Source organism: Phacochoerus africanus, chromosome 11 (genome assembly GCF_016906955.1).
Source record: "Phacochoerus africanus isolate WHEZ1 chromosome 11, ROS_Pafr_v1, whole genome shotgun sequence".
Lineage (NCBI taxonomy): Eukaryota > Metazoa > Chordata > Mammalia > Artiodactyla > Suidae > Phacochoerus > Phacochoerus africanus.
In genome coordinates this window covers 9009841-9034393 of record NC_062554.1, presented here as the reverse complement: position 1 = coordinate 9034393, position 24553 = coordinate 9009841, and the positions used below count along the sequence as shown (strand labels likewise).

General features: G+C 46.5%; 1 protein-coding gene, 1 long non-coding RNA gene and 2 other non-coding genes across 4 annotated transcripts; all 4 read right to left on the bottom strand.

Annotated features, from left to right (window-relative positions):
- Positions 1 to 2465: 2465 nt before the first annotated feature.
- RPS3 (ribosomal protein S3) lies at positions 2466 to 7967 on the bottom strand. Its single transcript, XM_047752975.1, has 7 exons — positions 7768 to 7967; positions 6485 to 6615; positions 5644 to 5737; positions 5121 to 5215; positions 3607 to 3794; positions 2955 to 3151; positions 2466 to 2538 (listed from the first exon to the last, which is right to left on the bottom strand). Exons 1-6 carry the CDS (start codon positions 7795 to 7797, stop codon positions 2958 to 2960), a joined length of 732 nt encoding a protein of 243 aa, XP_047608931.1. The 5' UTR covers positions 7798 to 7967; the 3' UTR covers positions 2466 to 2538; positions 2955 to 2957.
- On the bottom strand, positions 3262 to 3406 carry LOC125112248 (small nucleolar RNA SNORD15). Its single transcript, XR_007131050.1, has one exon. It is a non-coding gene; the product is annotated as a small nucleolar RNA SNORD15 (small nucleolar RNA).
- Positions 6772 to 6921, bottom strand: LOC125112250 (small nucleolar RNA SNORD15). Its single transcript, XR_007131051.1, has one exon. It is a non-coding gene; the product is annotated as a small nucleolar RNA SNORD15 (small nucleolar RNA).
- Positions 7968 to 13107: 5140 nt separating the features above from the next.
- On the bottom strand, positions 13108 to 16689 carry LOC125111142 (uncharacterized). The gene is made up of 3 exons (XR_007130836.1): positions 16542 to 16689; positions 14344 to 14522; positions 13108 to 13723 (listed from the first exon to the last, which is right to left on the bottom strand). It is a non-coding gene; the product is annotated as an uncharacterized LOC125111142 (long non-coding RNA).
- Positions 16690 to 24553: the final 7864 nt, after the last annotated feature.

The following is a 24553-nucleotide window of genomic DNA, read 5'->3' as shown; positions in this document are numbered from 1 at the left end:
TAACTTGCTCTGCAGAGAAAGGTATCCTCCATCCTCTCTCTGCTCTGCCTCACTTCTCAGCTAAAAGTGGGGAGGATTAAATGACCTGTGGGTGGGTGTAGGATCCAAATACCTACACAGAGCTAACACTCTGCTGTGGGTTACAGCAACTTTTGCAACAGGGTAGTTTGCAAAACCAGACTGTCTATGGACAGAACCCCTTTAAACACTGTCCCTGACCCCACCAGTTCCTATGCTTTTCTTGGTTCTCCACAGACAGTAATGTCTGTTGGTCTCAATCCTGTTGGCTTCTTGGCTTATTCCAAAGTTCTCACATGCAGGAGCTCTTTCCTGCATGTGATTGCAGTTCAATCAGCCCCCTCACTTCTGTAAGACCTGTCATTAGCTGTCAGGAATCCTAATAACAGAACCTAACTCTTCAGAACCAGACAGTAATCTTCTGGTAAAAAGTCTATGAAGGCTGCAGCACCTGTTCCACACTGCCGAAAGCCTTTATTTCCACGAGTGAGTCCAAAGGGTCATTTTGCACATGATTTTGGTAGCCCAGCCTCAGCAGCTTGCCTACTGAGGGGTGGGAGATCATTGCTGAGTCTGGCCACAAGGCTAGATGCTCACACCAAGAAACCTGAACCTTCACGTGAGGCAAAGAAAAGAAAGCCGGAAAACCATCCGCCGGGGGCCTGGGCATAGTGGCAATGACATCCTCTGAGGTAGTTTGCTACTCTGCATACTTTCCTGCACATGTTACACGTCAATGAGTTCACTTTCCCTCTCCAAGCTGCTACTTTGGTGCAGTTTTCCTGCTACAGCACCACCTGGTGGGATGTTACCAGCACCCCTAAATCCCAGTTTTAGGTGGACCGAGGTTTGCAGAAAACTTACTAGGCAAAGGAATTTAAAGTACCACTCAGTCAAATGTGCAAAGAACTGACTGTACTAGACACAGATCCTAGATGACCAGGACTATCTTAATCTGTTTCCAGCACCTCCTACTCCAAAGGCTCAAATTAGCTGGACTGGTTTCACTACCAATCATCTCATAAAGAACTACATCGTACGTCCAGAAATACGGCTTTAGCTTAATACAAACACTAACATTTTCAGTAACCACCTCTCTCAGCCTTTCCCCTTAAAAAATCTTTCACTGGCTTGAGAAAGGGCTCAAGCCTGGAAATGTGTCCCTCAGGGTAAACACAGGGAAAGGAAGAGTGCTTTTGTATTCTGGCTTTAATTCTTAGCCAAGAGAGAATCCACACACATGGACCCACTACCTGGAACACAGTAAACAGCCAGTAACACATTAGCTCTTCCAGTGCCTTAAGAATTCTACAAGAGGGGAATATTTCTACTAATAGGACACAGGACACGATCTCGATTCCATTAACACTGACAAAAACAATGTTACTGTCTAGACAATAAACAACACCCAAGGCTCAATTAAAAGGAGACACACAGATACATTTGTGAGTGTGCTTTCAACATAATTCATTACCTCTAATTAGTCTTTTAGGATCTTCGAGTCACCTTGTCCTTCACTAGTTTCACCTGAATAAATGAAGAGCACCCAATTTCTTGTAGCTGTATCATCAATAGAAAACACTTCAAAATATGAAAGAGAACACTATAGATAATTTAAATATTCTTTATACTTTTTCTAGAGCGTAATTGTTGGGAGAACAAGACATACAAATGTAGGGTTTTGGAGTTCCCACTGTGGCGCAGCGGAAATGAATCCACAAGGATGTGGGTTTGACCCCTGGCCTTGCTCAGTGGGTTAAGCATCCGGCACTGCCGGGAACCCTGGCCTGGAAACTTCCATATGCCACAAATGAGGCCGCCCTAAAAAGCAAAAGAAAAAAAAATGCAGGTTCTTATCACAGCTCTATAATGCTCAGGCAAATTTACATCTGAGCACCAGGCTCTTCATGAGCAGCGAAATCATGAGTTCCAATCATGGCTCAATGGTTAATGAATCTGATTAGGAACCACGAGGTTGCAGGTTCAGTCCCTGGCCTCGCTCAGTGGGTTAAAGATCTGGCATTGCCGTGAGCTGTGCTGTGGGTCGCAGACGCAGCTCGATCCCACACTGCTGTGGTTCTGGCATAGGCCGGAGGCTACAGCTCCGATTAGACCCCTTGCCTGGGAACCTCCATATGTCCCGGGTGCAGCCCTAGAAAAGACAAAATAAATAAATAATAAAAAAATAAAAGAATACCACCTAGAGCATAATATAACCCAAAACCCGTTACGGCCACTGAATTCATTTTCTATGTGTAAGACAAAATCAACAAGTCTTTCTTCTGTTCCGGCCCTTGACTCACAAGTACAGTTGCAACAAAGAGGATTTCAGGAGAAGCACAAAAACACTGAACCACACAGCCATAAAAATCTATCAGGCAATGATCCCACAGGGCTACAGGACCCTCAGTCTCAATACTGGATGTAGAGTCTAGTCAGGCCACATGTCTTTTGAAAAGATTTTATTAAATGTCTTTACAGAACAACATCCAGACTCCAGATCCAGCTGCCAAGGAGACCCTGAAACCAAATAAAATACATTAAGTACCGAGTTTGCATGAAAATTTATAAATACACACCAAATGCCTAGAAACAAACGAAACAACAGGCGCTGGGCAAAGGAGAAGCAAAGGGGGCTGCTGAAGAACAGCTAATTACTAGCAATAGTGCCTTGAAGTTTTTCAGTAAGCAAGGGAGGGAGGACAAGAAAGGAACAGGCGTATATCACACACAGTGGCAAGTGCAGGAACTTCTCAGACCAAAGGCAAACGCCCCTCCCAACACAATACTGGGTTAAATGAGTCCCAGGCTCCAACTGTGTTCCTTCACACAGAATTAGTCACCAAGAATTTGATGACGTGTAAGACGCAAGCATTAACAAAAACAATAAATAAAACAGGGTCTTGCTCTGCTCCAGGAGTCCCTTACAGACATACCTATTATGCTGTGGGTACTGGCTGGGGCATGGCGGGTGGCTCTGGCTTCCCACCCTTCTGTTCGGAGATGGGGGTGGTGGGCAGTATTTCATCTTTGGGTTCCACAATGCTCACGTGGTCAGGCAGCGGCTTCTTAGGGCCAATTTTACCAGTTGGGTCCCAAGGCAGCATGATCTTTACCTTGATCCCCAGCACACCTAGAAGATGCCACAGTTAAGACCTAGCTATGTTCCACAGGCCCCTACTACAGAACAGCGTAGGGCAGAAGGAAGAAGACAGGTGACTCAAGCATCCTCTGGGTCTGGCCCCTTCTCAGACAAATGCCTCTAATCAACCAAAGAATGGGACACTTATGCAAAAGGAACCCACGCACAGCACCACAGAACATGGCACTGGCAAGGACCAAGAGCAGGGCGTGCCCTTTCTGACTCGTCATCGTGTCATCACTGAAGGGTACGCACACCAGTGGCTGAAACAAGGACAAACCAACTCTCCAACCCGACTAGTCTCAGCAATTCACTTCTTAGGGTTCTATGAAGCTAAAGGATAAACCCAAGAAGTATAAAAATGCTCCATTACTCCAAGACGAAACCTCCCAGCGCTGAGGTGTGTGTGGAAAAGCACCTCTATCCAAACACTCCTGGCTGCTCACCCTGTCTGAGCAGCACATGGCGCACGGCGGTGTCAACGTAGTAGTTAACAGGGTCCCCACTGTGGATCATCAAGCCATCCACAAACTTCATGGATTTAGCTCTCTGTCCTCGAAGTTTCCCAGACACCACGACCTCGCAGCCTTTGGCCCCACTCTCCATGATGAACCGCAGCACACCATAGCAGGCCCTTTGGGAAGGCAAGAGACAGCCATTTGTGTTATCACCAGACAGGACTGTTCAACCCCACCCCACCCAAAACCCAGACTCATCTGCACGATTTCCAATGTTCCTTTAATGGAGAATAAATGTGCCCAGAGCTTGACCTGGGAGACAGAAATTTTCTCCCGCTCTCATCACACTTAGACCTAACTCCTTAGGGAATACACACCAAGCTCCTTCTTAAGTTCTTTTCCTGCCTTGGCTGCACATTTAGAATCACTCAAGGTTAAAATGAAACCACCTTTTTTTTTCCCCTTTGGTCTTTTTAGGGCCGCACCCATGACACATGGAGGTTCCCAGGCTAGGGGTCTAATTAGAGCTGCAGCCGCCAGCCTGCACCACAGCAACATCAGATCCATGTCTGTGACCTACACCACAGCTCATGGCAACGTGGATCCTTAACCCACTGAGCGAGGCCAGGGATCGAACCTGTGTCCTCAAGCATCCTAGTCAGATTCCGCTGCGCCACAAGCGAACTCCCATGAACCACCCTTAATTCAGTTATGAAGCAGACTGCTGGGCTGCACCCCACTTCCCAATCGGTGAGCCTGGGTTGAAGACTGACAATTATTTCTAAAAAGTCATGTTATGGCAGTAATGCTAGCCCAGGGACCAAACTTTTGAGAACCACTTTTCTAAGTGGCAAAACTGGCATTCGAGCCAGATGAGCCGTCTTCCACCTATCCTGCCTAAGCGTGCCCACGCCAACCTGTCCACCATCAGTACAGCTCTCAGGTCCTTCCTCCACTGAAAAACTTCCCAAAGCACTGTATTGACAAATACCAACACCCGGGTTAGGCATTCTCATTACCCCACAAACAGTGCAACTGCTCAAAGAACTGCCAGCTGAAATCTCATCAAGTAATCCAGCTCCATGGCCAACCACCTCATGTCCTTCAAAATCCATCAATCCTCACATTACTATCTATATGTACCTACCAAGACCTGGCTAGATTTTAAGCTCATCAGAGATGAGTCTTATCTATAGCCAGCAGAAAAGATGTGAATGCTTCCACGAGAACCCTAATCCCTCTTCTCTGAGTTCGGTATTTATTCTACTCCCAAAGCATACCTCAAATAGTTCTCCATCACAGCAATGACCACTCTAAAAATTTGCCTCTTCACCTGTCTTTCTTGCTAGACTGCTAGGCCAGCCCCATGACTAGCAATAGCTTACTGCTAAAAACTCTCAGGATGTTAGCAGGGTCTGCCATGTAAGTCCACTTACTGAGGGACAAAATGGCTGATACTCTGATCCACAAGACGCAACCATTAGAAGTCTCAGGACACTTACCTCCGCACAGCAAGGCCCCCGAGGAGTTTGTATCGCAGAGACTCTGCCTGGGCAATGGCACACAGACCTCTTGTGGCCACTTTTTCTGCATAAAGCTTTAGGAAGGAAAATAGGCATGTTCTTAAACTTGATACATTCATCACTCTTTTCAACTAAAAATCAGCACATTCTCCACACAAGCATACACCACTGTATGTGTCACCAGAGCACCCAGATACTGAAGCATTTCTAAGGCCCGCATGTACTCAGTGACAGAGGCTGAAGCAGTCCTCATGCCCTGCCACCACTAGGTCTTTCTAGTCACAAGGAAACCATGAGGCTGCCAACCCCTCATTTGTATCATAACTACACCTATGACGAATGTAAAATTCCACTATCCTGTTTATTAAGAGAACTTCAAAAAAATGTTCATCTATAACACTCAGCAACCACGAATAACTAAGTGTTAAAAGTGATAATGTACCATCCTAATGAGCCATTTCCAGGCCCACAGTAACCTCTGGCATAAACCAGGATCACTCACCTCTACACTGCCCTCAGGGAAGCCAAATCTCTTCTGAACCACAGCAGTCAATTCCCGGATCCGCCGGCCCTTCTCACCAAGAACATTCTGTGTCCTGGGGAAAAGAGTGACAATTCACAGCTCTCACAAAATTCCAGATGTTAATTTTATCTTTTGGCCACACCCTAGGCATATGAAAGTTCCTGGGCCAGGGACTGAATCCCAGCCAAAGCTGTAGACCTAAGCCACAGCTGCAGCAACACTGGATCCCTGACCCACTGAGCCAGGCCAGGGACTGAACCAGTGTCTGCAGAGACAAGCCAGATCATTAACCCACTGGACCACAGTGGGAACTCCCCAAATGTAATTTTAAATCTTGCATATATACAGTAGTAAAGTCTCATTCACTGGACACAAGCAAGTATAAATGTTGTATGAGAGAGCTAGAATTAGGATTTTTTTAAAATGCAGTTTTAAAAAATCACATATTCTAAGGTTCACTGGTTGTCCCAAGTTTGCAGAATAAACCATCTTTTTCTTTTTTTTGTCTTTGTTGTTGCTATTTCTTGGGCCGCTCCCGCGGCATATGGAGGTTCCCAGGCTAGGGGTTGAATCGGAGCTGTAGCCACCGGCCTACACCAGAGCCACAGCAACGTGGGATCCGAGCCGCGTCTGCAACCTATACCACAGCTCACGGCAACACCGGATCATTAACCCACTGAGCAAGGGCAGGGACCGAACCCGCAACCTCATGGTTCCTAGTCGGATTCGTTAACCACTGCGCCACGACGGGAACTCCCAGAATAAACCATCTTAATGCCAACAACAATTATGGGTGACGGCCAGGAACACAAGTTTTTACCTGGTGGCCAAGATAATGATTTCTGTCCTAGTTGGTGTAACTCGAACTTCAACTCCGGAGTACCCATCTTCAGCCAGCTCCCGAGTAAGAAATTCATTCAGTTCAGCTTTGAAGATGCCATCAGCGACAAACTAACCAAAGAAGAAAATTCAAAGTGAGGACTTGGGTGCAGGCTCACTTTCCTAGTCCAGTCTTTCAGCCAATGCGACCTTCATTAAAACTCAACACCTCCAACAGAGGAACCATCATCAATCATATTATCTGTGTTCAAGGAGGAACAAAATAACCCTTCTCAGACAAATGCCTCTAGGCCATCTTTTGGAAGTCACTTTGACCCAGGGCCCTTTGAACTGTGCCACAGAACGCAACACAGAGCAGGGGCTACCTGGTCAAAGAGAACACCTCCAGTCAGACTCGTCATCTTCTCGTCATTGAAGGGTTTAAAAACTGTTAATTAGCATGTACCCACGCTAAACAAAATCAACTCTAAAACGACCCATTTAGAACTAACTCAGCACAAGTGAGACAGTTTGCACCCAGGGAGTTAAGCAGCCTCACCTGTAAACACAGTTCGGCTCAGCAGAAGACGCTCAGCCACTTTAATCTTGCCTTAACTGTACTCACGTGTGTTTCGGAAAGCTGGCAAATCCTCACTCATAAAAGCGTGTGGATTGCACTGTAACACCAACGTTATGTACTCAGAAAATGACAAAGTGCCCCAAACCGAACGGACTTCACACAGTTCTCTCCCATAAAAAGATCAGTTCAGTTAAACTCGAGGAAGCGTTCTTCTCAGGTCCCCGCCCTCCCTTTCCCCAGAACTCTTCCTTGGCCCCAAGTAGGAAAAATGCCAGAAGCCTTCTCAAAACTGAGGTCTGTGAGGCAGAAGGCTGCACGTAGAAACGATTAATGAGAAGGCAAATATACTGCTACCTCCCTCTCCCGAAGCCCCGGTAAGATGCGGGGAACGGCTCACGGCCTCAAACACCACACGTTCCCTAACGGTACGGACTGACCAAGAAATGCTCACAAGCGCCTTCTCCGGGGGAGGAGGGGCCCCCGGTGCTCATCTCAGCTCTCCGTCCGAACCATCCCCGCCATACTGCGCCGGCCCGGCTCGGGCCTGCGCTCCATCCACCGCCATCCTCGGCCCACGGGAACCCCACGCGGCCCAGCCGCCGCCAGGGGAAGAGGAAGGATCCGCGGGCCTCGCGACGACCCCCAGAAAAGCTCCTGACCCGCGCGGCGCCACAGCACCTGGCATCCGGGCCCCGAGATCTCACCTTCCTCTTCTTGGAAATCTGCACCGCCATCTTGCCGCCGCGCGCAGCCGAAAGAAAAGGAAGGGGCGAGTGGCCGGAAGTGCGTATAAAGAGCGCTGCGCGACGACAAAGAACTGCGCGACGTCGACGTCTGTGGGCGCTCAAGGGAAATGTAGTTTTTACTTCCGGGAGGCGGTAAAAGAGAAGAGTAGCGTGATGGAAACACCTGTAGGCAGAAACGCGAAAGGGAGGAGATCAAGCAAAACGTCAAAGCTGTCTGAAAGAAGTGGATGAATTAAAGGGACATACTGTGGACCTGATGTGTCTTGGTGATGGATTGAGGCTGAGGGGAGTTGAGAATGATGTTGCCAGTTTCTGACTCCAGGGCTGGATGTTAGTGACAACCCTCACTGAGGTGAGGAAATCAGGAACAGGCTTTTTTCTCCGTGTGTCATCTCCTTCTGGCACTTCCTCCAGGATTGGGTCTCTCCTAGTTGCTCCCATCACCATAACAGTCATCTCACTGGGTTGGAATGATCTGTTTATATATTTCTTCCACTACTGTAAGCTTAGGATATGGCCTGGTTCAGGCCCAGTGTCAATAAAAGTTTGAATAGCAAACAAATCAATGCATGGATTCTGGTTTTCGAATTGTTCTTGGTACTGTGGTTCAGATGAATTTGCTCACAAGTGCCATATCTTACCTGGGAGGCCCACAAAACCGAGTTGTAGAGACTCAAAGCTGAGGATCAGACCTTGGCAAGTTCTTTGCACCAACGTCACGTCTGGAGTTTTCATGGTGGTTCATCTGCTGTCTCTCCCCAGTGACACAGAGGATGCCTGCCTGGGTATGGTCCTCTGGTCCCAGGAAAAAGCCCATGAAGGAAGCTTTTATCTTTATCATCATAATGCCTTTCATTTTATCTATTTTAAGAGAAATATCTTAAGTATCTCAAATACATCTTAAATATAATAATATTACTCAGAATAACACTGTAAAAATAATAGCATCGGACATTCCCGTTGTGGCTCAGGGAAAACAAATCTGACTAGCATCCGTGGGGACACAGTTTTGATCCCTGGCCTCACTCAGTGGATTAAGGATCTGGCGTTGCTCTGAGCTGTGGTGTAGGTCACAGCCGCAGCTCTGATTCGATCCCTCACCTAGGAAACTCCAGGTGCCATGGGTGCGGCCCTAAAAAGCAAAAAAATAAAAAATTAGAATTAAAATACATGCATAAAAACATTTAAAAAGAGAAGCAAATTAAAACAACACTCTTCTGGTTAAGCAAACATTTCAGGACACATGTTTTCAGATTTCCCTCCAGGCAGTGAGATGTCCTGTGGCGAATGGTGTGCACTTTCAGCGTCACACAGATGGGGTCACTGCCGTGCACAGGTGCCATGGAGGATGCTCTGTTCTGCTGGGAGGGTGCCAAGGGAGCAGACAGCTTGGTCAGAGGCAGGGCAGTGGGGAAAATGATGAAGCCAGCTCAATCAGTTTCATGTCTCAGTGCTACTATTTACAAGCTTCAGGCAAGTCACTAACCCTTTTTGTCTCAGATTCTTCATCTGGAAAGTGCTCATTAACCTCTGCAGATTTCTGTGATTGAATTAGATGGTGGCTTTAAAGCACTCAGCATAGTGCCCAGCACGTGGAAAGCGTCCGTTATATGCGACAGATCATCACTGCTTTTAGTGCAAATAAACACCTTGGCATTTTGGTTTCAATGTTTTTGGTTAGGGTGAGTCATCTTGCCATCACTAACACGTGGGCCCACACCTCTGCTTTTTGCAGAAGCCACTACACACCAGCACCTTCCATTCTCACACACGCTGGGCACTATCTGCTGTGGGTAGAAGGATGATACTGCAATAATGCTTAAGGCAGAGAAATCAAAAGAAAGAGGTGGGGAAAACTGAGTCAGAGACCAGACACTGGAAGAAGAAAGACTTGGCCAAGGGAGAGAAAAAGGCCAGGGAGGTCTCCACTCATCAAGCTTTTTCCAAGGGTGTAAGATCAGCATCTGGTTTGGAGAGGTGGGGGCCAAGGACAGCTGTATCAGGGACCTGCCCTAGGCCATTATGGGCTAGGAGGGAGAGGGCAGGGGCTGGGTAGGAAGGTCAAAATGACCAGCTGAACCTTTCCTGGGCGTGGGTGGAGGAGGCGGGTTACCAAGCCCAGCTCAAGGACAGGGACACAGCTGGAATACCCAGAGACAGTAAGTTTGTCCAATTGATTTTATCTGGGCTTTTGTTTGGTTGGTTGGTTGGGTTTTTTTGTTTTTTGGTTGTGCCCATGGTATGTATTGGTTTCCGGGCCAGTGATCGAACCCATGCCACAGCAATGACTGGAGCCACTGTAGTGACAATACCAGATCCTTAACCTCCTGCACCACAGGTGGGTGGCCAGTTGATTTTTTTGTTTGGTTTGGTTTGGTCTTTCTAGGGCCGCACCGGGGCATATGGAAGTTCCCTGCCAGGGGTCCAATCTGAGCTGAAGCCTAACTGTCTAGGCTACAGCCAGGGCAACCGCCAGATCTGCGCAGTGTCTGCGACCTATACCACAGCTCACCGCAACGCCAGATTCTTAACCCACTGAGCGAGGCCACGGATCGAGCCCATATACTCAAGGATACTAGTAAGGTTTCTTACTGCTGAGCCACGACGGGAACTCTGCAGTTAATTTTTGAACTTGGAAATTCCGCCTTTCCTAAACCAGCTTTCCAAATGCTCTGCTACCTCGCCCTCTGGCGGCCACAACTTGCAACTACAGCGCGTTGGTCCCCCTCCTTCCCAGAAAGGGGCGGGGCTGCAGTTCTCCCCAGTAGACACGCTGCCCACCCCTTCGACTGGTCCGCTAGCCAAGGAGGGCATCTTTGGCTAACCTCATTCAAGGGGCTGAAAATGTGGACCAACACAGAGCTGGGGAGGTGAACGCCCTCCGCAGAAACAAGAGGCAGGAGGCTGGCTTCCCAGGATTTGACTAGTGGACTCCACGACCTCAGGACTGACTCCACTGAGGTGACCAAAGAACAAGAACAAGATGGTAACAAGCCAGGGCTACCAACTGCCTGGTTTCCAGAGCCAGGCTAGGGCGCTGGTTAGCGAGGAGACGAAGGGAGAGGCCAGGAGCCCATGGCTGGCATGCAGCCAACACTAGAATAGGATCGGGGCTGGCCTCTTACTTCGCAAGGAGTGCTTTGGGCTTTTGCAGGGAAAAACCATTAGAACCATCTGATCTACGGAGTTCCTGTCGTGGCGCAGTGGCAATGAATCCAACGAGGAACCCTGAGGTTGCAGGTTCGCTCCCTGGCCTCCCTGCTCAGTGGGTTAAGGATCCGGCGTTGCCTTGAGCTGTGGTGTAGATGTGGCTTGGATCTGAACGTGGCTGTGACTGTGGTGTAGGCCAGCCTGGGAACCTCCAGATGCCGCAGGTGTGGTCCTAAAAGAGACAAAAAAAAAAAAAAAAAGAGCCACCTAATCTAGTTCTCCAGACCCTAATTCCACAGGCTCAGAAGGCACGGAAGGCATTCTGGCTCCTTTGCTTAGACTTGTGAGAGGCGATGGCTGTGTCAGCCTCGTGAATGTTACAGGCCTCCACACAGTCAGCAAGCTCTGGGGAGGATCCCGAGCAGTGGAACTAGCCTCCACCACCCGGTGGAAATGTAAACTAGCACAGCTGCTTTGGAAATTTGGTATCCTTGAGGAATGTCGGTTGCATGTCCCTAAACCCTAGCAATCCCACTCCTGGGGATATAGCCCAGAGCCCTGGTCTTCAAAGTTTTTGTGCTCACATTCTCCCTACAAGAATTTGAAGGGTGCAGTTTTCCTGTGTACATTCTAAGTTATGTAGAACTTTAGCATAGGTAGGAATTTTCTCTGTAAGTTTAAACAAACTTAACAGATGATAATTTCCAGTATCATTATAATGCCAACTATTTAAAATAAAGCAGTCACTCTTTTAAATGCATCCATGGGAATATGAATGCCACCGTGATTTGATCTCCACAATTATCTTTAAAAAAATAAACAAGTTTTTCCTGAACAGTTGCACATCATGCATTGTTTCATTTTCTCCTTGAACTTCTATTTCCATTCCACACAGCCCCTGGGAATGTCTCCATGTACCCTGGAAAATCCAGAGTTCCCTGTGGGGTGGACCCATGACCTCTTCCCCATCCACTCTCCTTGCCCTGGTTGGCTGAGTTGAGTTGGGTCTGGCTCAGCGGGGTGATTTTCCAGGATGATCCTGAACCAGCCCATGTTTTCCTAGCTCAGTGACCCATTGATACTTAGTTCCTTTCCGTTACGGCTTGTTTGCTCATCAGGAAGAGTCGGCCTTCTGTAGAGCACAGGGAACTCTACTCAATGCTATAAGGGAAAAGAATCTGGAAAAGAATACATATGTATGTACACACATACACACACACATGTATAAAACTGAATCATTTTGCTGTATACCTGAAATTAACATTGTAGATCAACTATACTTCAATAAAAAAGAAACTTAAAAAAAAAGAAGGGTGTGGCTGTATACCTGAAATTAACATTGTAGATCAACTATACTTCAATAAAAAAGAAACTTAAAAAAAAAAGAAGGGTGTGAACCAGGGTCCTAACACGCAAGGGCACAAGTGCTTCTAACCACAACACTCTTAAAAGATTGCTGCTTTTGTAAACCACAAGGAATTTTGTGGGGGGGGTTTGTTTGTTTTGTTTTGTTTGTCTTTTTAAGGGCCACACTCGCGGCATAGGGAAGTTCCCAGGCTAGGGATGGAATCAGGGCTGTAGCTGCCAGCCTGCACCACAGCCACAGCAACGCTGGATCCTTAACCCACTGAGCGAGGCCAGGGATCGAAACTTCATCCTCATGGATACTAGCCAGATTCGTTTCTGCTGAGCCACGATGGGAACTTCAATTTTGTACACTAATAATTATATATATCAAGAGCATATAATGTACAGGCACTGTGCTAAGTGCATTATCAACACTCTTGCCCCCTACTCCTCACCATGCAGTGTAGCCTGTTTACCATACATCCTATTAACCTACTTTACCAACAAAAGGAAAGTGTGTCTTCTAAGACCCAAAACCTATCCCCTTAAATAAAATTACATATTAATATTCAGGAACTTAAAGGATTAGGCAACATCCTTATCCAGATGTTCCTGACAATTTACCAACAAGAAGCCACAGTTGAAGTTAAGCAAAGTAGAAGATGTCTTCCTTTTATATTTATTTATTTATTTATGTGATTTTTTTTTTGGCAGCACCCAAGGTATGCGGAAATTCCAGGGCCAGGGATGGAACCCGGGCCACAGCAGTGACCAGAGCCACAGCTGTGACAACCTGGGATCCTTAACTCGCTGAGCCACTAGGGAACTCCAAGATAAATTCATTTTAATTGTATTGAGACCTAAGAAGATAATAAATAGGTACCAGAATATGTCTCAAATTTTCTCTGCAAAGGGGCGGGGAGACACGCTGGGGGTGTGGGATGGAGATCCTATAAAATTGGATTGTGATGATCATTGTACAACTATAAATGTAATAAATTCGTTGAGTAATAAAAAAATTTTTTCTCCGTAAATTGACTTTGAATTAACTAGAAATCAAAACAGGAACAGGTGATGAGTGGAACGACTGGCTTGGGACCACAAATTGTTTCAAATACAGTCCTCCTCACGAGGATGGGATGTCGCGGAAGAGTAGAACCGCCTGAGAGAGGAGCCGCTAGAGGGCGCCCGAGCACAGCGGGCCCAGACCGGTCGAGGGACACCCAGCCGCTGTCCTGAGGTCAAGAGAACCCGAAAGACAAAGCCTGACGGGCGGGGCCCAGGGACAGGCCAACCCTCACCGCAGCTCCTCCTAGAGGGCGGGGAGGCACGTGCGTGCAGGAAGGTAAGGGACCAGCGCAGTTCGGTCGAAATCCAGTCTGAGCCACTGACATCATTTCAAGTTTTCTAGTAGCCACTTTATAAAAGAAAAAAAAAAAAAGGAACAAGTGACATTAATTTTGGTATTTTTAAATTTACCCCATTATATCCAGAATGTTCTCATTTCAACATGTAATTAATATAAAACCTTTTGATGACACAGCTGTGTAAGTTAACTGTACTTGAATAAAAAATATTAAAAAAGTATTAAGATATCTTACTTTAAAATTTTTTCATACTAAGTCTTTGAAATCCCATGTGTATTATCTGTTTCTTAGAACACATCTCAATTTGGATGAGACACATTTCAAGGTTCAATAGCCACTCATGACTATAGACATTTAATTTCTTCCAGGTAAGGACCTCCTGCAGGACGAGGGCCTTGTAAGGATTCCAGTAACATCCCAAGGAAAGGTCAGGCCAAGGACCCCTCCTGGCCCTGCCTACAGCCTTGATCTGCAGCCCCTGTCCCCCCCCCCCCCCACTTACTGGTCTCTATGTCTCCGCTCACCTCTCGGACCCCTCCTCGCTCCGTGGAGCTGGTGAAGCTCCTGAACAGGACACTTTCATGGCTCCCATGTCCCTTCTTTCTCTGAGAGCAGCCTCAGATCGGAGCTGGTCAGGCCTTGAGGAGGTTTGAGAGTTTAGATGGCTTACCTTTAGTGATCAGGACGATGGCAATGGCCACAATTTGATTCTCCATCCAGTTTCCCATGGAGAGATTGAGCCTCAGAGAGGTGAGAGCAGGCTCTGCCGTCATTAAGCCTGGCATGGATCCCGGCTGCGGTGCCCTTGGGCAAACAGCTTAAAGCTTCTCAGTGTCTCTGTTTCCTCATCTGTAAAATGGGAATAATAATACAGTACTTATCCAATAGGCTTATGAGGATTAAATGAGATACTTATAGCCATGCTGGGCACATCGTAAGAGCTAGATAAATGTTAACACTTAAAAATCAGCCTTTGGCTGGCGCCATCCTGAGCTCAGCCCATCCCCCTCTGGTGCCTTAATAAATCTCCTTTGCTTTGAAAATAAATAAATAAAAATCAACCTTTGAATTTTAACACTTTTAAACAATTGTTATTTGGCAAAGTATATAAATTGTTGAAAACTACTAGCTGCTGTGCTGTTCTGATTAAACTTTTTTGGAGGGGTCTTTTTAGGGCCACACCTGAGGCATATGCAGGTTCCCAGACTAGGGGGCAAATCAGAGCCATAGCTGCTGGCCTACCCACAGCCACAGCAACGCCAGATCTGAGCCGCTCACAGCAACGTGGGATCCTTAACCCACTGAGCGAGGCCAGGGGTGGAACCCACATCCTCTTGGATACCAGTTGGGTTCATTACTGCTGAGCCACAGTGGGAACTCCCTGATTAAATTTTTGTCTGTAGTGACTAGATTGGGCTGTTATGATGGTACCTCCTGTCACCAGCCAAATGGGTTCCATCATTATCAGTATGCCAACTAAAAATTTTAAACAATACTTTGAAATAGTTTATCAATTAAAATGTCTTTAAAAGCAATTTAGTTATTTGGTAATAAATGGCTAATGCATATTAAACACAAAATGTCAGGTGGGTTTTTTTTTTTTAACATGCTTTAACATTTAATTTCCACGACATTTGAATGAATTAGAGTCTGTATCTTACAGATGAGGAGACAGATCACACAGCAAAGAAATGGCAGAAGCTAGGTTCAAATTCAGACAGTCTGGCTCCAGAGTCAGCATGGGCTATGTAGCCTCTTCTGCTTTTCACCAGCAAAATCTAGTCCTTCAACCCTCAGGCCTTACCTTAAAAGCCCTCCCCTCGGTGAAGCCCTTCCCCGCCAGCCCAGCCTCACCCCTGGGCCTGTGTCACCAGAGGCGCTGGTGTCAGGCCTCTGGTCTCCTGTCACGTGACGTCACCTCAAGTTATGCTGGAATCTAGTTCCTCATACCAGCCTGTCAGCCTCTGCCTGGAGACAAGGCCCAGGCCCCGCCCCGGGTAGGGAGGTAGACCGCGGGATTGCTGGCTCTGCCACCTATGTCCAGGGTGTCTTAAAACAAAAGCTTAATTTGCTGTGCTTCAAAATCGTCATGAGGGCTTTTGGCAATGTGTGTAAAGTTCCTGATACACAGGGGGTGTTTCCTAAATCCTGGCTTCTTGTCATCAAAGACAATGATTGTGTTATATCTTTTTTTCTGAGTTAAAACATAAATTACCTTCTTGATGACCATAAAGTGACACAGTCAATAAATTGACATGGAAGGCAATGTGGTCACAAATGCAAATTCATTCAAGACACTTGCCCTTTGACCCGGCAATTCCTCTTCTAGGGAAGGAATGATCTACAAATATATTCCCATATGTGAGCAATTATATATGCACAATATGGTCATTGTAGCAAAAAGGTTGGGAGCTACCAAACAGTCAAAACACTAGGGAACTGTTATAACAAACGCTAATATATCCACCCGATGGGGTGTAATGAAATCATGAACAAGAAGGACATGGCTCTTTGCACAGGGGGAGGAACCACTTTGCAAAAAAAAAAAGAGCGAAGTGCAGATGAGTGTGTGTGGAAAATGTTACGATTTGTATAAATACTAAATGTAAATGCTTATAGGAGCATTGAGGATCTCTGCAAGGAAGTGCCAGAAACAGCGGCTGCAGAGCTGAGCTTCAGATTAGGGAAGGAGGCTGACTCTTCACCAGTGACCCCTTTGGAATGTTGCGTGATACGCATGTATCTCAATTAAAAGTTTAACCAAAAATAAATGCGAACACCTGAAAATATCTAAACTCAGTCATCACATTTCCCCCCCAAATGATATACGAATGGCCAACCGACAGATGAAAAGATGCTCGACCTTACCAGTCAGCAGGGAAGCACATCAAAACCTCAGGGAGATAGCACCTCACACCTGTCAACGTGGCTCTTACCAAAAAGACAGCAGAGAGCGAGTGTTAGGAAGGCTGCAGAGGAAAAGGGAACTCTGGTGCAAAGCTGGTGGGAAGGTAAAGTGGCGAAGCCGCTCTGGAAAACAGCACGGAGTTCCTCAAATAATTGAAACTAGAACTGCCATATGATTCAGCAATTCCACTTCTGGGTATATATTGGAAGGAACTGAAACCCTCTCTCAAAGAGCGATCTGTGTGCGCATTTTCACTGCAACATTGTCACAACAGCTGTGACAAGGAAGCAAGCTATATGTCTCTGGATGGATGAATGGATAAAGAAGAAGTGAGATATATATCGATTTATATTGTCCTATAAATTATTCAGTCATAAAGAGAATTTTGGCTGTGTGTGACAACATAAACGAACCTTGAGGGCATTGTGCTGAACGCAATAAGCCAGACAGGTAAAGACCAATAGTGTGTGATCTTATGTATATGTGGAATCTAAAAACCAAAAACAGGAGTTTCTGTGGCGGGTCAGCGCATTAAGAATCTGACTAGTATCCACGAGGATATGGGTTCGATCCTTGGCCTCCCTCAGGGGGTTAAGGATCCAGGATGGCCGTGAGCTGTAGTGTAGGTCGAAGTTGTGGCTCAGATTCCACATTGCTGCGGCTGTGGTGTCAGCAGGAAGCTGCAACTCCGATTTGACCCCTAGCCTGGGAACTTCCGTATGCTGCAGGTGCAGCCACAAAAAGCAAAAAATCAAAAAAACCCAAAAAACCTCCCCAAACTCATTAGAAAGGTGGTTGCCAGAAGCTGGGGGGAAATGGGGAGAAGTCGGTCAGAGGGTCCAAACTTCCAGCTATGAATAAAGAAGTGTTGGGGGTGTCACATACAGTCTGGTGACAATAGTTAACAGTTCTGCATACTTGAGCGTTGCTAAGAGAGTAAATCTTAATTAAAAGTTCTCAACACACACAGCAGGTAACTCTGTGAGGGGACAGTGTGTTCACTAATCTTATTGCAGTAATCGCCTTGCGATATATGTATTTGCCACATCATCATCTGCATATCTTTTACTTACCCAGTGTCATATTTCAATTGTATCTCAGTAAACCCAGAAAAAGAAAAAACAACAACGCCTCAGTCACGATAAGGCAAATGCAAATTAAAACAAGATGATTATACTCTGACCCATCAGATTGGCCAGGATGTTGAAGTCTGGGGTCCAGGGCTGGCTCCCGCTGGTCCTGTCCCACCTTGTTGGTGGCAGAGTAAAATGATACAGCTAACTTTAAACTAGCTTGGTCATATCAAGTATTGCCTTATGTTGGCACAATCGCAATTTTCAGGGTCAGATCAAAGCCAAACCTAGAGCGGTGTCCCTACCCGAGCTCAACATCCGCCCTCACAGCAGCTCTGTGGGGCCCTGGGGCCAGACTAGAAGGGCTGTCGGAGGAGACTGCCCTCCCTGTATGTACGGGTTCCAATTTTTTTTTTAAGGCCACATGTGCGCCGTATGGAAGTTCCCAGGCATCAGATTGGAGCTGCAGCTGCTGACCTAGCCTAGACCACAGCCGCAGCAACGCCAGATCCCAGCCACATCTGCCACCTACACCACAGTTCGTGGCAGAGCTGGATGGTCAACCCACTGAGCGAGGCCAGGGATTGAATCCACATCCTCCTCATGGATACTAGTCGGGTTCTTAACCCGCTGAGCCACAGCGGGAACTCCCAATTTATTTTTAATCCAAAGAGAATGTATTCATTTGTTACTTATATAATTAAATACGTTTTAAGCGTTAATAGTTTATAAACATGGTTCTCAGGAAACGTGGGCGGGTTGGGGCGGGGGAGAAAAAAGAAACAGAGAGGAAGAAGCATGTCTGTGGCCTAAGAGAACCACCGTGGCATTTTAGCCATTTTCCTCCATTGTATTTTTTTCTTTTTGGTCTTTTTTGTCTTTTTTGCTATTTCTTGGGCTGCTGCCGCAGCATATGGAGGTTTCCAGGCTAGGGGTCTAATCGGAGCTGTAGCCAATGGCCTAGGCCAGAGCCACAGCAACTCAGGATCTGAGCCGCGTCTGCAACCTACACCATAGCTCACAGCAACGCCGGATCATTAACCCACTGAGCAAGGGCAGGGACCGAACCCGCAACCTCATGGTACCTAGTCGGATTCCTTAACCACTGCGCCAAGACGGGAACTCCCCTCCATTGTATTTTTTTCTGCATCTTTCACCTCGAGTGATGCTGAGAAGATACACAGTTTTGTGAGCTGATTCTCCTGTAACTTGACGTTGGTTAATATCTGTGGCAGGTCCTCCGCTCCCTCTTCCCATCCCTCAGTGGCCTATCGATGGAAGGCAGGTGGGCGGGGGGCGTGGGTGGAGGTGGGCCAGGGCATTCTGTGTGCTCTGGGACCCCTCGGGCCCGTATCTCAGCCTTGGGACTGTTGACATTCTGGCGGATGATTCTTGGCTGCAGGGGGCTGTCCTGTGCGGTTTGGATGCTGCGCCGCCGCCCAGGCCTCTGCCCGCTAAATGCTGGTAGCACCCTTCCCTCTGCCGTGTGACAACCCACCACGTCTCCTGACACTGCCAAATGTCCCCTGAGAGGAGGGTTGCCAGGGTCAGTTCATAAAGATAGAGGATGGCCAGGTAAATTTGAATTTGGGTTTCAAACGAATTGGTTGGATGATACAACGAATTTTATTTAAAAAATTTTTTTAGCGTAAGTGTGTCCTTTAGGACATCATGAATAGGGACACACATACTGAAAAATTACTGTCTCTTTGAAGCCCAGATTTACCAGGGTGGCCTGTATTTTATCTGACAGCGTAGGGGTAGAGGGAAGGGGCTGAATGCCCTCTGCTGAGCCCCTGTCATAGGCTGCCAGACACAAAGGGGCAGGCAGCCGAGACCCCTGCCCCACGGGGCTTAAGACCTCATCTCGCCTCTCCTCGTGGGAAAGAGCACAGCAGGGTGCGGTGCTGACAGGTGCCACTAAGGCTCCTTGGGTGCTGGCTGGGCCCTTCCACTGCTGGTTGGGCTTCTCCCTCCTCCTCTGACTCAAACTGCCCCCATCAACAGTCTCCTTGGGGGCAGGGACTCAGGGTCTGGCAGGTTCAAGACCTCCAATACTCCCGCCCTCTACAATTAGCAGGTTCGCGTTTGAGATTCCCAAGGCCTCTGGGGCAAAGGCGAAGAGACTGCCTTGATCTCCCTCCCTTGTCAAAAGGACGCTTTTGTCAGTTGGCTGGTTGACTTTTGTTTTCCCGTTTCTAGGAGTGGCTGTGGTTATTTGTCTAAGTCAACTGCTTAACTGCAGGAGACCTGGCCCTTCCATCCCCTTTGGGCCCCTCGGGGAGCACCCAGGTGCCCTGAGGACTTTTCCAGTTTCTATGGGAGTGGGGAGGAAGACGGGGTTAAAATATGGAGCCAGACTGACCTGACTGACCTGGGTTCACACCCTGGCTGGACAGCTTAGGACTGTGAGGTCCTGGGCAGCTGAGGCCAAAGCTCCTTCCTCCTGCATTCTAACCCCGCCTGTTCTTCTAGCCCCTCCTCTAACCAACCACCTGATAAAAAGGAGGGAAGGGTAAAGTCCAGAATCTCTGACCCAGGGCTGGGCTGGATGCAGAAGATTCCAGAGTGGCAATCTCTGTGCCCCAGGCCAGGCCCCTCCTCCATCCCCAGGGTCTCAAGTGGGCTATTTACAGCCCAACCTGGGATCCATGGCTGCAGCTCCAAACACCTTTTGGCTCCTAACCTGAACTTTCTGGATTTTCTGAGAAGCCGTCATGTAAACTGGAACATCGTTTGGATATCTTTAATCACATCTGGCACTCAAGTATGCACAGCATGTGTAACCGGGGGTGGTTCCCATAAACTTTGGTAAACAGAAAACTCTGGCAGATTTCTAGGTTGAACACCTGCCTCGGTGATTATGCTGGAATGGAGGATCCCAAATTTGAGATATGGACTGGACCACCAAGAAAATGTCCTTTAAGCTCGAAAGAGAATGGAGATTCTTTCAACTCCAAAGAAACAGAAGATTTGGAGTTCCCGTCGTGGTCAGCAGAAAAGAAATCTGATTTGTATCCATGGGGAGGCGGGTTTGATCCCTGGCCTCGCTCCGTGGATTGAGGATACTGTGTTGCTGTGAGCTGCAGTGTAGACCAGCCGCTATAGCTCTGATTTGACCCCTAGCCTGGGAACCTCCATAGGCTGCGCCTTAAAAAAAATAAAAAATAAACAAAAAGGAAAAAAAGAAACTGAAGATTTGAGAGAGCTTGAAGCAGCCTGACCTTGAAGACTGCCCAGTGGTTATTTCAGGAGAAAACAGTGATTAAAACAAGGGTTTTGGCCTTAAAGCAAGAGCAAAACAATCCCCGCAGGTTGGAGATGGTGATAGCTGCACCGCAGCTTGGGAGAGATCGAGGGGATGAAGCAACCCCAGGCAATCAGGAGACCTGGTTTGGCTCCGGGTTCAAACAAGCCAGCCGTCAAAAAGGAAAGAAACTGTAAGACGTTTACAGAAATTTGAAAACTGACTACATCCTTGAGATGAAGCAGATCTCAATCCTCATGGAGATGAGTGATGCACACATGGGGTTCGTTTGGCTCTTTCTTCCTCTTCTGTGTATGTTAGAACTTTTCCACAATAAAAGTAAAATAAGACCCCCAAATAGAACCTTTCACATGTGAAGGATATTTCTCTTTCAATTCATATCATGTCACATTTTTTTGTTCCCTTCACATTTGAATCCTCATTTTTCTGGTACCGGTTTTTCTCCTTTTCTTGTCTTTTCTTTTTACAGCTGCACCTGTGGCATGTGGACCTTCCCGGCCCAGGGGTCGAATCAGAGCTGCAGATGGCGACCCTGGATCCAAGCCACATCAGTGACCTGTGCTGCAGCTTGCAGCTACGCCAGATCCTTAACACACTGAGAGAGAGGCCAGGGATGAACCCACATCCTCACAGACTCCATGTCAGGCTCTTAAACCACTGAGCCACAATGGGAACTCCTTCTGGTACAGTTTTGTGTTTTTCCTGGAGTTTCTTGGCCCTTCCCTATTCCTTTGGGAGAGAGGAAACATATGCTTTTTTTTTTTTTTTGTCTTTTTGCCTTTTCTAGGGCTGCACCCACGGCATATGGAGGTTCCCAGGCTAGGGGTCTAATCAGTGCTGTAGCCACCGGCCTACTCCAGAGCCACAGCAACACGGGATCTGAGCCGCATCTGCAACCTACACCACAGCTCACGGCAACGGCGGATCCTTAACCCAATGAACAAGGCCAGGGATCAAACCCGCAACCTCATGGTTCCTAGTCGGATTCATTAACCACTAAGTCACGACGGGAACTCCCAAGAAACACATGCCTTTTTACCATCTGATTAAGAGCTTCTAGTTTCTTAATTGTACTATCTTTTGACTGGCATTCATTTTATTCTTGAAGATCTTTTTAAGATGTGGTTGTCAGAGACTTCCGTTTTCCTGTTCGAATTTAAATGAAATACATCTAGGCAAACAGGTATCACCCCGGGGGATTTCTTTTCAGGGTGTGTCTGGATTAGTTCTATTGTTTCTTGGCTCTTAGGTGTGTTAGGTGCAGCTCCCCAGAAGCAGAGCCAGAGACGGGTTATTCTGGTGAAAGTGAGACCACTCTCTCAGTTATCCACTGTCTCGTTCTCTCAGTTAACCACCATCCCCAGGCTAGACCAGGGCAAGAAAGCCAATCGAGGAAGTCTTCTTGCAGCGGGGATGCTTAGACAAGGAGGTGTTTTGTGCAGCAATTCACAGCAAAGGTGCTGGGTGCACCAGGCCAGTGAACGGGATTTGAGTGCCACTCCAGTGGTTCTCAAACTTGAGTGTGTATCAGAGTCCCCGAGGAGACTTGTTGGAACACAGATCTCTGGGCTCCACCCCCAGACTTTCTGATTCAATGGGTCAGGGGTGGGTGTTGAGAATTTGCACATCTAGTAGGTTGCCAGGTGCTGCTTCTGGAACTATGTGTTGAGAATCAAAGCGGTACCTCACATCTTCCATTTCTGTCTTCCAGGAGTACAAGTTCAAGTAATTCTTTTCAGCAGGAGGGCGTGGCAGGTCACCTGTTCGTTCTCACAAGTCTGTTTTGCCCCTGCACTTGCTTTTCAGTTAGGTTGCTTCATTTCCCTCAGAACCTTGCAGGCCATTCCACAGTTTCTAGCTTCAGAGAAGCCCGATGCGAATTTGATCTTTACTCCCTTAACATGCTTGTTTTTAATTTCCAGAAGTTATTAGGTTTTCTGAAACCCGATGAGACCCTAGTTATGCATTTTTTTCCACTTGTTGATTCTGCTCAGCACTAAATGGGCACTTTTAATCTTTTTTTTTTTTTTTCGTTTGGGGTTTTCTGTTTGTATTGGTAGCTCTGAGGATTTCCCTTTTATTATTTCTCTTATTATTTTCTTGTTTCTGTTTTCCCTTTTCTCTCTGGAATTCTCATTAGAAAAACAGCAGGCCTCTTGAAATGATCTTTTATGGTTTCCCCCTTCTCATTAAAAAAAAAAAAAATTATCTTCTATCTCTATATTCTTAGAGAATTCCAAGACTTGCTTCCAGACATTTTTAAAGTAAATTTTTTACTTTGGAATCGTCTTAGATATATATAGAAGTTGCAAAGATAATACAGAGTTCCCATTACCCTTCATCCAACTTCCTCTAAAATTAGCATCTTATATCACCATAGTACAGCGAAACTAACAAGTGAACATTCATTCATTACTATTAGTGAAACTTTAGTTTGGGTTTTTGTTTCTGTTTTTAATTTTATGGCTGCACCCACGGCATATGGAAGTTTCCAGGCCAGGGATTGAATCTAAGCCATAGCTGCAACCTAGCAGTAGCAGTGGCAATGCCAGATCCTTTAACCCACTGTGCCAGGCCAGGGATGGAACCCACACCTCTGCAGTGACCTGAGCTGCTGCAGTCTGATTCTTAACCCACTGTGCCATGGTGGGAACTCCCAAAACTTTAGTTTTTAAAAGAATTTTATCAAAATTAATTTATTTTCAGGAGTTCCCTGGTGGCCTAGCAGTTGAAGGATCCGGTATTGTCACTGCGTGGCTCAGGTCACTGCTGTGGTGCAGGTTTGACCCCTGGTCTGCAAACTTCTGTATGATACAGGTAAGACCAAAATTTTTTTAAAATTTATTTTTGTTAACTGAAATAAAATACAATTCCAGGAGTTCCTGCTGTGGCTCAGCAGAAACGAATCTGAGTAGCATCTATGAGGGCACAGGTAGGACTCACTCAGTAGGTTAAGGATCTGGTGTTGCTGTGGCTGCGCTGTAGGCCAGTGGTGCAGCTCCGATTCAACCCATAGCCTGGGAATCTCCATATGCCCTGGGTGCAGCCCTAAAAAGAGAAAGAAAAAAAAATTCCAGTTGCAAATCAAGTTTCTGACATCACAGATTTATCATTTGATTCATTTACTCACAATGAAATCTCAAGTAATGATTAAAAATAAGAAGATTTCAAAATTTCCAGGGGGCGATGGGAAAGCAGCATTTTTTTTGCCCTTGAATAGTCTAAGGTACAATGTGTTTAACAGTTGGAAGAACTCTGACACAAGACAAAATAATTCCTAGTAAAAATAGAGAAATAAAATCTATGGCCATGGTGTTAGACTTTGCTCTAAAAATTTTTTCCTTCCTGTTTTATTGAAGTATGATTGACATGCAGCACTGCACAAGTTTAAAATGTTCAGCAGAATAATTTGACTTACACACATCATCAAGAGATTACTGCAATAGGTTTAGTGAATATCCAGCAGATAGATACAAAATTAAAGAAACCAAAAAAAATTTTCCCTTGTGATGAGAACTCAGGATTTACTCTTTAGTGACTTTTATGGAAACCATACAGCATTGTTAATTATATCTAGCATGTTGTATGTTACATCTCTAGTGCTTATTTATCTTTTTTTTTTTTTGCTTTT

Excerpts from the sequence above, each read along its gene's own strand:
- RPS3 (XM_047752975.1), bottom strand. The coding sequence starts at position 7,797 with ATGGCGGTGCAGATTTCCAAGAAGAGGAAG. Across the intron at positions 6,616-7,767 it reads AGATTTCCAAGAAGAGGAAG|TTTGTCGCTGATGGCATCTT; the intron begins GTGAGATCTCGG and ends TTCTTTGGTTAG. Across the intron at positions 5,738-6,484 it reads ATCATTATCTTGGCCACCAG|GACACAGAATGTTCTTGGTG; the intron begins GTAAAAACTTGT and ends TCTTTTCCCCAG.